This window comes from Tympanuchus pallidicinctus, unplaced genomic scaffold (assembly GCF_026119805.1).
Source record: "Tympanuchus pallidicinctus isolate F22 unplaced genomic scaffold, pur_lepc_1.0 scaffold19, whole genome shotgun sequence".
Lineage (NCBI taxonomy): Eukaryota > Metazoa > Chordata > Aves > Galliformes > Phasianidae > Tympanuchus > Tympanuchus pallidicinctus.
In genome coordinates this window covers 5,543,774-5,557,418 of record NW_026294710.1, presented here as the reverse complement: position 1 = coordinate 5,557,418, position 13,645 = coordinate 5,543,774, and the positions used below count along the sequence as shown (strand labels likewise).

The following is a 13,645-nucleotide window of genomic DNA, read 5'->3' as shown; positions in this document are numbered from 1 at the left end:
AAACAGCAATATTTTTGGATGTCTAACTTCTGCAAGTGCAAACAATCAATTCTTTGTAACTACTCAAAATTCTTTTATAAAGCAATCCTTCTCCAGAACTTGTTTTTAAACATTTCACTTTGACCAGATGAGAGCATTTAAAAGCATTCTGAAAATGAGACATTCAGTGGAAGCATTAACACAACATCTGAACATTAACATTTCACAAGCTAGAAACCCCCAGAAGACATTATCTCTGTACATTCTAAATATCAAGACTTCAAAAGCTGCAAAAGCAGAGATGCTGGAAACAACATTCAAAATCACTTAAAACTGAAATATATCCAAATGAGGAATACAGTTCAATGCTTTTTTTTTTTTTTCCCAAAAAATAAAAACTTGATGTCAAAGGAAAGTTCACACCATGAATGTGATCAAGGTAAACGTCCAACCTGTCGTAAGAATTTTAGAACACAGAGACATTTCACAGTTTCAGAACATTTGGGAGCTCAATCAATTGTTGTTATGAAATGATGGAACGCCACAATTTTTTCTTATAAGGTTCCTTACCCCAGCTTTAAGCAAATTCCATGTATAATCTATGGCACAGATGGCTCCTGTTCTTCCACACCCTGCACTTTGAACATAAACAGGTACATTAGAAACTGTTTTAAGTGGTTGAAAAGGCACTACAATTTTCATATTTTCAGAACCCATATAAAACCAAAAACATTTAATTTGCTCAGCTATCATTTTAAGCTTAAACCTATAACATTTTCAAATAACAAATTTAGTAGAGCAAAATTAAAGCTTCCAATGCAAGTTTCTTGTGGCTGACCAGAAATGCAGTCATGAAAGACATTTTGATGTTGACTTTTTCATTGCCTCTTTCCTCGCACTACTCCTAGTTACCACTGCTTTGACAGTAGCGATTTTATCCAAGTTTAAAGACAGATGCTAAGCAGAAGAACGGAACGCATTTAAAGAGTTTCCGCATTTTTCTGCTTCAGCAGCACACCTGTATTGTCTGCTTGTTACTAGCAAACAAGCTGAAAAAAGTGACAGTGACCTGTAGCAGTTATTCTTCCTAATGCATAAACACCTAGTTTTCCAGGTAGAGTTACACTGCAATAAATATGTATCATTACATAGTTGTGAAGTTGTACTGGCACTCAAGAAAAAAAAACAGAACAAAGTGAAACTAACCTCCATGCTCAAGAAGTTCCTTTTAGGTTTAGACCCAACTGCTTAGAAAAGCAAGTTATCTGCATGCTGCTTTAAGATGGAAGAGTTCTATAACACTTGTATAAAACATTCAAAATTAACAAGCCTCTGAGGATTTATAATTCCCCGGCTAACTAACACAAACTGAGTATTTTCCTACATGCAGCACAGTAAACAATGTTGATAACACACTAATGTTTGTTGTTGCCTGCTAAGCCAAAGCAATTCACAGCAAAGGGCTCAAGGAGCTGGGAGGGAAAAGAATTGGGACAGCTGACTTAAACTGGCCGAAGAGATATTCCATACCACGTGACATTAAGCAGAAGGAGTTTTGAAGGGAGGGAGTTAATTGCACCCTCTTCTGCAGCTTGGGGGGCTAGCTGGGCATCACTCCGGGGGTGGAAAACAATTACTTGTGCACTACTTGCTTTTTTAATATATACATATGATATAGATATATGATATATATGATCATATTTATAGCCAAACAAACAAACAAATAAATAAATGTATAATACAATATATACAGTCATATCTCTTTTCCTTTTCTCTATCTTAGTAAATAGTTCATCTTAACCCATGTGTCCTATTTTGTTGTTTCTGATTCTTTCTCCTACCCCCCTGGGAAGAGGGGGAGTGAGTGAATAACTGTGTGGTAAGAAGCCACCTGCCAGGTTAAGCCACAACAAGAGATCTTCAGAAGTTTGTCCTAAAGAGGAGATGAATGCTTTAAGAGCCATGGGGATAATGTTCTCAACTGAAATAGAATTCTACTGTGACGTGCACTATATGGGGACTATATCAATCTAAGTCAAGTTTTGATATGAGGAAATATTCCTTTTTATAAACTAAAATAATTGCAATTTGGAATCAAACTAGCCCATCCCATCCTAGAAGTCTAAATTTCTAAAACGTATATAAACTTTAAAACTAAATGTACTTGATACCTGCAGTGTATGCAGATTGGTACGTCTTCATGTTCCTGGTATTCTCTCATCAAACTGATCATGTCCAGAATAGAATCAAAAGATGACGGGACATCATGGTCAGGCCAGTTAACATAATGAAATTGATAGACACTACGAGTTTCCTAAGGGAGAGGAATGAAAGTTGTTAGTTGCAATGCATATTTGAGGAGGTTGTGCGAAATAAATTATTTAGTGAAGCTCCTTAATAGCCCAGACAATCAAAGCCATTTTAGTATATAAAACACCTACAACTTACGCAGCTAAAAAAAACCCAGGAAATTCTGAAATGTTTGAGTACTACAGGTGCATGGATGAAAACATTGCAAGACAGTTTGCTGAAGGAGTAAAGAAAACACCTCATGAACACATGGGATACAGGACCCATAATGCTGCACCATCTTGCAGATTCTCCGTCCCTACAGTCTTCAACTTTGAAAGGATGAAAGGAAAGCAAAGACCATCAGGAAACCACCCCCTTTTCCAGTCATGCTGCTATAACTGGAAATTTTCTGTCATGTCACTTTGACAGACTGCAAAATAAAGTGTGCATGCAGGTAAAAATTGAGGAACTTAGAATAATTCAGGCTACATCCAAGATGGCTCACACTTGCAACTCTGTCGTATACTTTTATCCTAGTTGCTCATTTCACAATAGGACGTAGGTAAACAGCAGGTTTTAAAACACATCAATTGCTCAGCTACCAGAATTCCTTACAGAACAGCTCAAATTCTCACTTTCACTATTACCCAAACTGCCCACTATTACCCAAAAGTCACTGGTACTGAAGCTCTCCACGCTGTTGACACATCTCTTGATTTCAGCATGCACTCAAAATAACTGGAGAGGCAGGAGCATTAAATTTTTATTATTATTAGAGGTTACAGGTTCAAGGACCTATACCATCTTCTTTTTAGTTATCTGAGAAGCAATCTGGTGGACTTTTGAACATGGAAATTTATATGATCTTCCAACTGAAACAACTATTTCGGAAATGTTCCTTTTATTAAATCTGTGAAAACACTGTAGGTAGCAAAAGAATGTCCAGTGTAAGAAAACAAAAATAAATCCAACTGATTATGTGAAATCAATGTCATTGGCAGGTAAGACAAATACTTATGGTCCATCAAGAACTTCCACTTAATTACATTTAAAGAGTCATTTTTCCACATCGGCAGAACAGTCAGAAAAAATAATTTCTAAACCTAAGCTTTTTATATATAAATTAGAAATGAAAAGGAATCTTCATAGTCCTCTTTATTGTAACTTTTTAAGAAGCCCGTTGATTTAGTTCATAATAATTTTCAGCTTTCAAACTAGTTTTCCTCACGGCAATTAGGATAACTTCCCATGTTCACATGACTTAATTTCCCCCACAGTATTTTGAATGATCTCCCACTGAACATTCTGCAGAAGGGACAAAAGTTGTCCTTATTCTAGAAAACATTCTAGAAAGTGTGTTGAAGGATCTTTCTGCCACAAAAGCAGATTTACCTCCCTGGTCCAAGACTACATTTAGAATTCTTCAAGATAAGCCTGTAGGTTGCTGTCAGTGTGTGTTTTACATATACAGCATAGATCTTTTATTATCACGAGGATGAAACCTCAAAGAAATCCTGAAAAAAATACAGAAGTCAAGCAACTGAATATGATTTGCATGTATGGTATGGACAAGCAAATAAGGAACCCCTTATGGTTTCTGAAGTAACCAGTTCTCGAAATTTGGGTAATAAAAATACCTGATTCTGCCTTGGGGTTTTTAATCTTTTCGGTTTTGTTTTTAATTCACCATACCAGTAAACGCTGCAAAAACCAGTTACTGTTATGCAGTTAATTGCTGCCATATCAAAAAATTCATAGGATGGTCAGCTGTGAGCATTCAGAAAACACCATCAGAAATGAATTGCACACGTCTTGCTGCCAACACCTAGGAAGCCACAGCAAACACAAATCACCCCTCAAACGGCACCGCATTAATAAGCGGCTTTGACAACTGCTGTGATATCAGTTACTGAAATGGAATACAGAAAATAAACATGAGTTATGTTGCAATAGATTATTTCTTACTTTATCATGCCAAAAAGGATGGCAAGCATTCTTTAAAAGAGACTGTCAACCTTCCTGTTTTTGCAGGAGTGTTACACGTTTATTTTTTTGTTTACTGAATTCCTTTCAGGAAAAATAGTTCACCTCAAATTTGGCATTTAAGTTCATTCACTCTTAGCCTTTACATGAAAATACAAGTGTTCTTATTTCACTGAACGGGTTACAGTTCCTTCTTACAATCAACACTTCTGATATTCAGTTTACAAAGCAGATTTCATGCTTTACAGCAGCTCCTTGGGACTGAAGACTTTAACCAAGATAAATTAACTATTTTTTCCACAGTCAGACAAATTGTAATCTTACTTAACTGCCAACAAATACTGTATACAAATTGAGTTACCAGACATATTCGTGAACACTAAGATAACTCTTCAAAAATTCATCTTAGCTCTCTTTTAAAAGTACATTTCTACTTTATCATTCTATATAATCACACACATTTCTCCCACGTTTCCCCTTGCAGACTTTCACCAACCAAAAAGACAACACAACTTCAGTAAGAATATACCACATTTTTCACAAATATTACCATTTTAAATGCTAAAAACTTATTTTCCCCCAAAGCTACAAATAGAAATCTTGAAAAAAAAAAAAATCATGATACTGTCATTCTTGCTTTATTTAGCAAGACAAGTGTATTAATGGGCATAAGAAATATCCCTTAGCATTGCAAAACCCCTCTTGATTAAAAATTATGGAATGAATTCTAACAAGTACTTACACTCAGCCCAAAAAAAAGGCTAAAAGGAAGCAGTCTCTTTTGACGAGTTTGATTCAGCCTGTGATCAGGTTTTCAGTTTGGGTAAAGAATAAAATATTTCTAGGTTCACAGCAGCTTTCCAGCTGTTAATGCATGATAATAAAGACCACATGCCTTTGTCTAACCAAAAAGAAATGTAGTTTCACTACTCTTTTCTTATGTACTGTAGTTTTTAACATCATTTCTACATTTGACAATTTACATACATACAGAATCATCACCTAAAAAAAAGGGAAGAGATTTTCTTCAGCTCCATTCGCTGTATCACTGCAGAGAACTTTCTAGGCAACCATTAAATCACAGATAAGACCAGAATTCCTCACGTACTTACATTCTGAAATTCAAGTAATAACGTTCTAATGAAGTAATCTGTTCTTGCTTGCTCAGCTTCCTAAAGAAGATAAAACAGTAATGAATTGAAAAAAGAGACAAACGTGTAACTAGAACACATACAGGACATAACTGAAATCCAAACTCAGTGTTTGTTTTCATTTTTTAATTTACAGTTCTCATATCTGTTATTTTTCCAAAGATGGACAATTAAAATGTTGATTCTAAACCAAAGGCAACATATCTTGCTGCAAACAATATACTTCTGAAAGATTTTGCTTTCACTTAAAATAAAAACTGGGGTTTTCCAAGTGAATAACTTGCACCTGAAACTGTCAGTAAATACAATATACGGGCCCCAATTTATGGAAGAAACAAAGATACATCACCAGATGTGTACAAAGGCAACCAGGTACTACTTCCCACCCAGGAAACACCAATCTTACAATCCTATAATTATTTCTGTGGTTATGCTCCTGCATACCTCATTCTTACTCACACCCTGAATACCTCACAAACAATCATAGAACCACAGAATCACCAAGGTTAGAAAAGACAGAATCACAGAATCAGAGAATCACAGAATGACCAGCGTTGGAAGGGACCTCAAGGATCATGAATCTCCAACCCCCCTGCCACATGCAGGGCCACCAACCTCCCCATTTAATACCAGACCAGGCTGCCCAGGGCCCCATCCTGTCTGGCCTTGAACACCTCCAGGGACGGGGCATCCACAACCTCTCTGGGCAGCCTGTTCCAGCACCTCACCACTCTCTCTCCACTAACCCATGTCTCCTAGTACCACATATCAACATTTCTTGAACACCACCAGTGACAGTGACACTACAACCTGCCTGGGCAGCCTGTTCCAGCATGTAACCACTCCTTCAGAGAAGAAATTTTTCTAAATGTCCAGTCTAATCCTCACTTGGCACAACTTGAGGCCATTCACTCCAGTCCTATCACTAGTTATGTCGGAAACCACCTCGCCACAACCTGTCTTCAGGCAGTTGTAAAAAGCCGTAAGGTCTCCCCTGAGCCTTCTCTTTTTCAGACTAAACTTCAGTTCTTTCAGCTGCTCCACATGAGACTTGTGCTCCATACCCCCCACCAGCTGCTTTCTTGCCCTTCTCTGGCACACCCCAGGGCCTCAGTGTCTTTCTTGCCATGAGGAGCCCAAAACCTAACACAGCACTCAAGGTGTGGCCTCACTGTGCTGAGTACAGAGTAACGATAAACTCCCTGCTCCTGCTCCTAGCACTATTTCTGATACAAGCCAGGTTACCACTATAAACCTAAAGATACTGTCAGAAGAGAAGAAAAAGTCTAGTTTCTACTTTCTCTATTTATGATACCTAACTTCATGTTCCTCAAAAAAAGTAAACCAATGCAGTGTTACTTTTATTCCTCTTACACATCTAGAAAGCATAAGCGATAATGTAAAGAAACAGCTACTTGAATATTATCTACATTCTTGATCAGCTACAGACATTCAAAACTACGTGATGTAAAGTTAAAGAAATGGCACAAAAAGAAACAAAGCCAATGCACATGACCTCCGCTTAATAAAATCACAGTGAATTCAAAAATCCTGTAAGACTTACATGCACATACCACCCTCCATCATTTTCTTTTGTGTCTTCAGTAAAATTTGATATTGAACAACTGAATGTTTCTTCCAGACTACAAGGCCTGACACGAGTTGGGTACCTACTATAAGCTAATGGAGCAAAACTCTTTTATAAAGCTTAATACTTACACATGAAACACAAAATGGTCCAAAAGTTACTGCTGCTTCTCCATACAATGGCCAGTAACGTTCACATTTTTTCTGTTGAAGCAAAGAACCCTAATTTAGTTGGTACATGATATTGAAAGATGGTTAACAACAGAAAGAGCAGACAAAATGACAGTTACTAATGCCTTGTTTTCTATTCTTCTATTTCATTCTATTTTCTTCTATTTCAGCTGAAGCTGTCTCTTAAGAAAGTAAGGAGTCCTTTGTTTTGGTGTAACAAACACAACAAAAAAAACCCACAAGAACTAAATCAATAAATACAGCCTGTGGAGTCTTTGTAAATAAGAACATGAACTTCAGTACTGCCTGCATATTTGCAAGCATGCATCCATTGTACAGAGGAAGGCAATAAGAGCTAATCTAGTTTTTGCTCAAGATCAGAGTTAAGAATTGCGGAGCGCTTTTCTTCCTCTCAGGTCTTAAGAATAGATTTTAAAAGATGGATTGTTTTTGCAGCTGTATCAATTTTGAGAGGAAATTCTGAAGGAATTGGTGTTTTGATAGTTGGCATACATCTCACTAAGATGTACTTCTTTAATTCAAAATAACACGAGCAGAAACAGACCATCAGTTCAGTTCTGTATACAGAGACATAATGCACATCCTGACGGAACTCCTAGACCATAACACAACACTATGAACAAAGAAGAGCAGTCACATTCATCCTTTCTTCTGTGCATAGGAATAAGTGTATTCTTATTCAATCAAATTACTTTTATAGTTACAGAATTCACACACGCAGTTTAAAAGGTAATGACGTTGTCCTACACAGGAACTGCTCACTTAGTTTTGTATTTAGTACACTTACCCTTCCCATTTCAAATTCTCGACAGGCCATTACAATTATCTGAAAGGGAAAAATGTTAGCTAGCTTTAGATAGAAGAAAGATCACAAATACTTTACTGCTTGCTTTTAGCTAAGACAATACAGATACTCCTTAACTGGCTGCTACTGAAGGAACTGATCTGTAGCTGCACATTCTTTTAATACTAAAATAGTGTCCGAGTTCTATTCTGCACAAAACAAGCCAAAACACTAATAAAATATTAAAAGCCTGCCTAATTGGATCATTTGAAATCACTGCAATCCCATATAAGTATCTTACTCATTTAGCCAGACTGTACTACTGTAACAATGCAGAACCATTTGCTAAATATAAGAAAAAACACTGCTGTATCTGTTTATAACAATACAGACTGCTTTCTTAAATCAGTGCAAAAAACGATGTCAAAAACTAAACCAAGATTGCTTAGGCAAAGAAATTTCAGGTACGATAATCTGAATAACACCACCAAAAAACACCACAAAGTACCTACTTGTTACAATAGTAAGCAGCTATCTTTAAAGGGTCTGGTAAAAAACAAACCAAAAACAAAAAATTTAGAAACAAAAATTTCTTCGTTGAATCCAATTTGAATAGTACTTAAAATTTAACTCCTGACAATAACTGTTTGAAGAGATTCAGAAAATTCAGAAAAACAAGTTATCCAGAATTAGCATAACTAAAAGTTAGACACTCCTTTTGTTTCTAATGCTCCTTCTGCATCTGATTGTCTGTCCACATTAAGAGTCAAAATGGCACGGTCTCTTGGAGGAGAAGGGATTCAGTACTGAACTGTTCATAAAAAAACACGATTTCATATATAATCAAATTATTACATTTTATTACATTATTGAATTGAATAACGACACACAGATGTTAATTTTGTAGTTTAAGTAGCATTCTGAGACAAACCTCTACTAAATTACCATCAAAATTCTTGTTAATAGCTAGCTCAAACAAGAAATACAATCGATGTACCATGAAATAGGGTAATACACAATTCCTGTTTTTAAGTAGGTACTTACAGCCACGTTGTATTCCCATATCATCCTCCAGAAATCTATTACTGTATTTGCTAATGGTCCCTGGGTAGCAACATACGCCTTCGGCCCATGTACTCCCTAGGACAGCACAAAGGAACCATTATTGTTTACAAAGACAATTTATCTGCACTGAATAAAAAGCTTTCATTTATAATTATGTAAAATTAGAATTCTGATTTTGATCCAACAGGAAAGGTGAACATGAAATAGGAATCCAGTTGACATTAGTCATAATTTTGCCAGTGATTTCAAGCCTAAGATAACAGCTACTGTAGTGGCAGAGACTGCAACAGAAAGCATTGAGTTTAACAATTTTGTATGCTGCACTCCTGAAAGGTGTAAGTCTGCAGTGTTTATTACTCATGTCATGGTCATCATGACCCGCCTGGATGCCTCCTTGTGTGACCTGCTGTAGGGAACCTGCTTTGGCAGGGGGGTTGGACTTGATGATCTCTGGAGGTCCCTTCCAACCCCTACGATTCTGTGAAATCTTTGGAATATTTCTTTTTCTGTTAAAGCACTCCCTTTGAAAAATGCAAGGAATACAATTATTTCAAAAACCAACGATTTTGAAGTGTTTATATAAAAAGGTTGAAGACATTTACAGCGCCTTGGTTTTAAGAGTGTTAGGTACAACTACTACTGCCACAGACATTAAGAATGCATAGAAGCAGGCACAGTTTGTCACACACAATGCCTCACTTATGTTCTAAAAAAGCTTCTCTTAATATCTAGCATTTTCAACAGCATCAATTGTTCAAAATATTTCTATCTAAACTTTGCTATGGTATGAAGTTCCAGTTTGGTTGTCTGTCACCATAAAATGAGATTTTTCAATATTATGTTTAAACCTGAAGCAATATAAGTTACAATATTGCCCTATAAATGACATTAGGCTTGTAAATTTTATTTAAGCCACAGTAAAAAACATTTTTTCCTCCCAGCTCTGAATTCTAATCTCAGTGTAAAACATAAAAGCTGCACTGATCTGAAATAAAAGCTTCGACCAAATTTTAAACCCATAAAGATAATAATTCATACCTTAATAAAGTTTGCATTGATGTAGTCGGAATCTTGGGGGGGAGTTTTTAAGGTCAGTTTAACTCGGCTGTGATCAACTGAAAGAAGAATATATTTTTTAACGTAAAGAATTACAACATGTAAATCAATACATAGCAGTAAATATGGAACACACTGTGAATAGAGTATCAGAAGGACATATTAACCCTTGAAAAAGTGTTCCCAAAAACCTGCATCACAGAAACAGGTCCATTAATGAAATAAACCTGAAATTCAATTGATTAGAAGTAAGCCAAGTGGCAGTCACACAACATTATCACAGACCACGATGGACAGAACTAAACAAACGCCTCCTGTATCCATAAAGCTGAAAGAGTAAAGCACAACTACCTGCCTAGTTAAAGCTGTGGGCAGGTCTCAGTAGGCCATCAGCTATTACAGTACTACACATGCACTGTGGCTTCTTGTTTCAGCACAGCCTGACCTCTGCTCCTCAAACACCGGGCTGGGCACTTGGCTGCGGCACAGAACCCTTCCCTGCTTAACCTGAAGCAGCCAACTCCTTCATTTACAAGATTTTGACATTTCAAATTTCAACACTGGTCATTAAGGAACATCTCTGAGAACATTTCCTGTAAGAATACATCTTTGGAGATCAAAATTCCCAGAAATCTTTTAAAAATATCCTTTACTACTTAATTTGTTCTGCCAACATTTTGGCTGATACCAGCGTTTCCTAGAAAGCACCAACACATCATTCAAAACGTCTCCACAATAAGAACCAATTTAATGTAGCACCACAATAAATTGGAAATTAAGAATGAAGAAAGTACCCTATAGATTTGAATTGGAGAACATACAGTATATGCAGAAACAGTATCTGCCCAAGTAGTTTCTAATACTTCCTGCTTCCAGGGTTGATTCCTAAGCCATAAGGCAGCTGAAATTCTACTAAGAGTCTAAATTAAATAAAAAACAAAGAACAAGTCCATCCAAAAAGAAGAAACAGGAATGGTTTTGGGGTGTCGGGATGTTTTGTTGGTGCAAAACATGACTGATAATATAAGTGCCCTCAAGAAGTACGTGCTGAGTGTTAATTCTCTACTGAAAACTCTTCCAAAAATCCCAAGACAAGGAATTTCTTTCCAGAGCCTGATAACATGCAGAAAACATTTGTGTCACTGTGTGTTGCTTCCTAAAACTGGACAAACCTCAATGAATGCAAAGGCAATACTAAAATAAATACCCAGAGAAACCATTACAACATACTACTCTGTAATACACTATCATATGTACAGTGTATATTTATAAAGATTTCACACTTTTACAGTGATCTCACAAATGTAATAGTAAAAAGTATTCTTAAGTGATGGATTAAAGTAATTAAAACTATAGGCTAATGAGGGCACAGTAGATCCAAAATTCTAAAGCAGCTGCCAGATGTCAGCACTTCCAGCCTTCCTTCATCTGCCACAGCTCAGCTCTTCTCCCGTTTTAGCTTCAAAACACAATTCTCCAAAGGAAATCCTAAAGCAAGCTCCAGGTTCAGGAGATTAACTGGTTTTGCCTTTTATTTTTTTTTTCTTGAGCTTTATACATAGCTTAGAGGCTCTGCTCAGAATTACAAATTGGTGTCTTCAAGTAATCAGTGAACACCACGGTTAATTTGAGTGTCATTAAGGATGGCTTAGTAAAAGAGCACGCATGGTCATACTGCATTTACTCTGAAGCCTGCATCAAGTTAGTACTGAAGAACTGATCTCTCTGGTAGTAGTAACCATTTCTGATACACAGGGTTAATCTCCTATTAAGCTGCATTTGTAAGCTACCTTCTGTATTTACAAAAATAAGTACCATACCCATTCTTCCTCACTAACATCTTCTGGATTTTGTTTCTCTGTCAAGCTGGTCACCCATCACTTCACTGCTAGAACTTTTTGGCATTCAAAGATATTCTCACTTCAACTGAATGTTTACCTTCAATTTCCTCATCATCAGCTTTGAGGTTTGCTCATTTTCCCCACTGTATATTCTTTCAGATCCTAATGCCTCATGCTTTGATTTTTTCGATGTACTAAAAGAAAAGCTCATCCCTCATTCTACCTATGGCCTCTTATTGCCACAATGGCTGTTGTGACTCATGGATTCAGCTTCAGTGCTACAGATTTTTTCTTGTATTTTTATCTAATTATCAATAAGCCTGCAAGGAATAAGCAGAATAAAGGTATCATAACAACAACTTCCTCTCTCTCACTGATCCCATTTAACATTTTTCCTCACAAATTAAAACAAAGCCCAATAACATCTCACTGTTTTTCTGCTTTTGAGTTCAGTGCCGTGCATGTCCTGCCTTCTCACCACAGCAGCAGCCATTATGCGCACCTTGTTAAGCAATCTGGGGCCTGTGGCTGTGCCTAAGCTGACTGCTGGAAGCACAGCTCCAAGCTCTGGAAACGGGTAAAAACTCCATCTCTAGAGAAACGAAACCCACAAATACACCACAGTCTGAAACACAGAGTTTATTACCAGACTATATCTTGAAGCCGAAAGCTAATGATGCCTAAGAACATTTTCAGCTTCAAATGGATTATAAGCCTTCAAACACTTCTGAGAGAGCTAAGTGGAACAGACTTGTCGTTAATCTTCTGGGATATGAAAAATGGCACTTGTCAGAAGGCCAGCCTTTAATCTTGCTGACAGTTACTCATATTGAGAGCACAGCAAGAACTGCTGAGATGTGTGGCATCATGAGATGCACAAAGTGAACTTGCAACACACAATCCTGTCACAAGATCTGTTATAACTATATACTTGGTTTTAGAATTTAAAATTCTGCTCTGAGTCACATTTTGTGTGCTTGAACATGAAACCATTTTACTTGGGCCACAGCAAAATACAAACAGAAGATACTCAACATTGATAGCTCTCAGACATGGCTTGCAGAGTATGAACCAGCAAGAAAAGATCAATTCTACTTCAAACCATAAACATGGGCTTCCTTAAAATCTCAGTGAGATCTTACACGGATGTTCATTTTCCATCATGAAAATGACGATACATACAGTTGAGGACACAGTAAGGTCCTGGATTATTCTGAGTTAAAATGAAAGCCTCAGCTTGATATGGCCTGAGACCCAGCGAATATTGTATATTTGGGTGACAACTCCCCCAGCAAAATACATAAATCTCCACTTTGCCTGCCAAGTTAAAAATAAAAACTCCAAGAAAATGATCTTTCAAAGCATCTCTAATTTTGTTTGTTGTTGTTAACTAAATAACGAAATTTAGAGTACATTAAGAGTACTTTATCCTCTATTATCCTTCCTTTATCCTCTATTAACAAACAAATAAGACTTACATGGTAATATATCCTTGTATCTGTTCTTCTTCACATTTTCTTCCTTTTCACCAGTGGCTGTTGGATAGATCTTCTCTGTTCTGTATTTTGTGGATAATCTTCTTAATCTCTGAAATAAAACATTTATGTTATCTTTTCAAGCCTTAAGGCAATAGAGACATGGTTAAGTATCAACTTCATAGATGTATATGGATAAACAGATCACTCAAAAAAACTTTCCCTACATCTTTACAGTTT

The 13,645-nt window shown here is 36.7% G+C and overlaps 1 protein-coding gene across 1 annotated transcript in view; it reads right to left on the bottom strand.

Annotated features, from left to right (window-relative positions):
- Positions 1-13,645, bottom strand: part of PTPN12 (protein tyrosine phosphatase non-receptor type 12) — a 69,701-nt gene that overhangs the window by 25,444 nt on the left and 30,612 nt on the right. Inside the window, exons 2-9 of the mRNA XM_052680889.1 lie at positions 13,409-13,517; positions 10,072-10,148; positions 9,013-9,108; positions 7,972-8,010; positions 7,125-7,196; positions 5,367-5,426; positions 2,151-2,293; positions 550-616 (exon numbers count right to left, since the gene is read on the bottom strand). Coding sequence (XP_052536849.1) covers positions 550-616; positions 2,151-2,293; positions 5,367-5,426; positions 7,125-7,196; positions 7,972-8,010; positions 9,013-9,108; positions 10,072-10,148; positions 13,409-13,517 — 663 coding nt within the window. The remainder of the gene's footprint in view (positions 1-549; positions 617-2,150; positions 2,294-5,366; positions 5,427-7,124; positions 7,197-7,971; positions 8,011-9,012; positions 9,109-10,071; positions 10,149-13,408; positions 13,518-13,645) is intronic.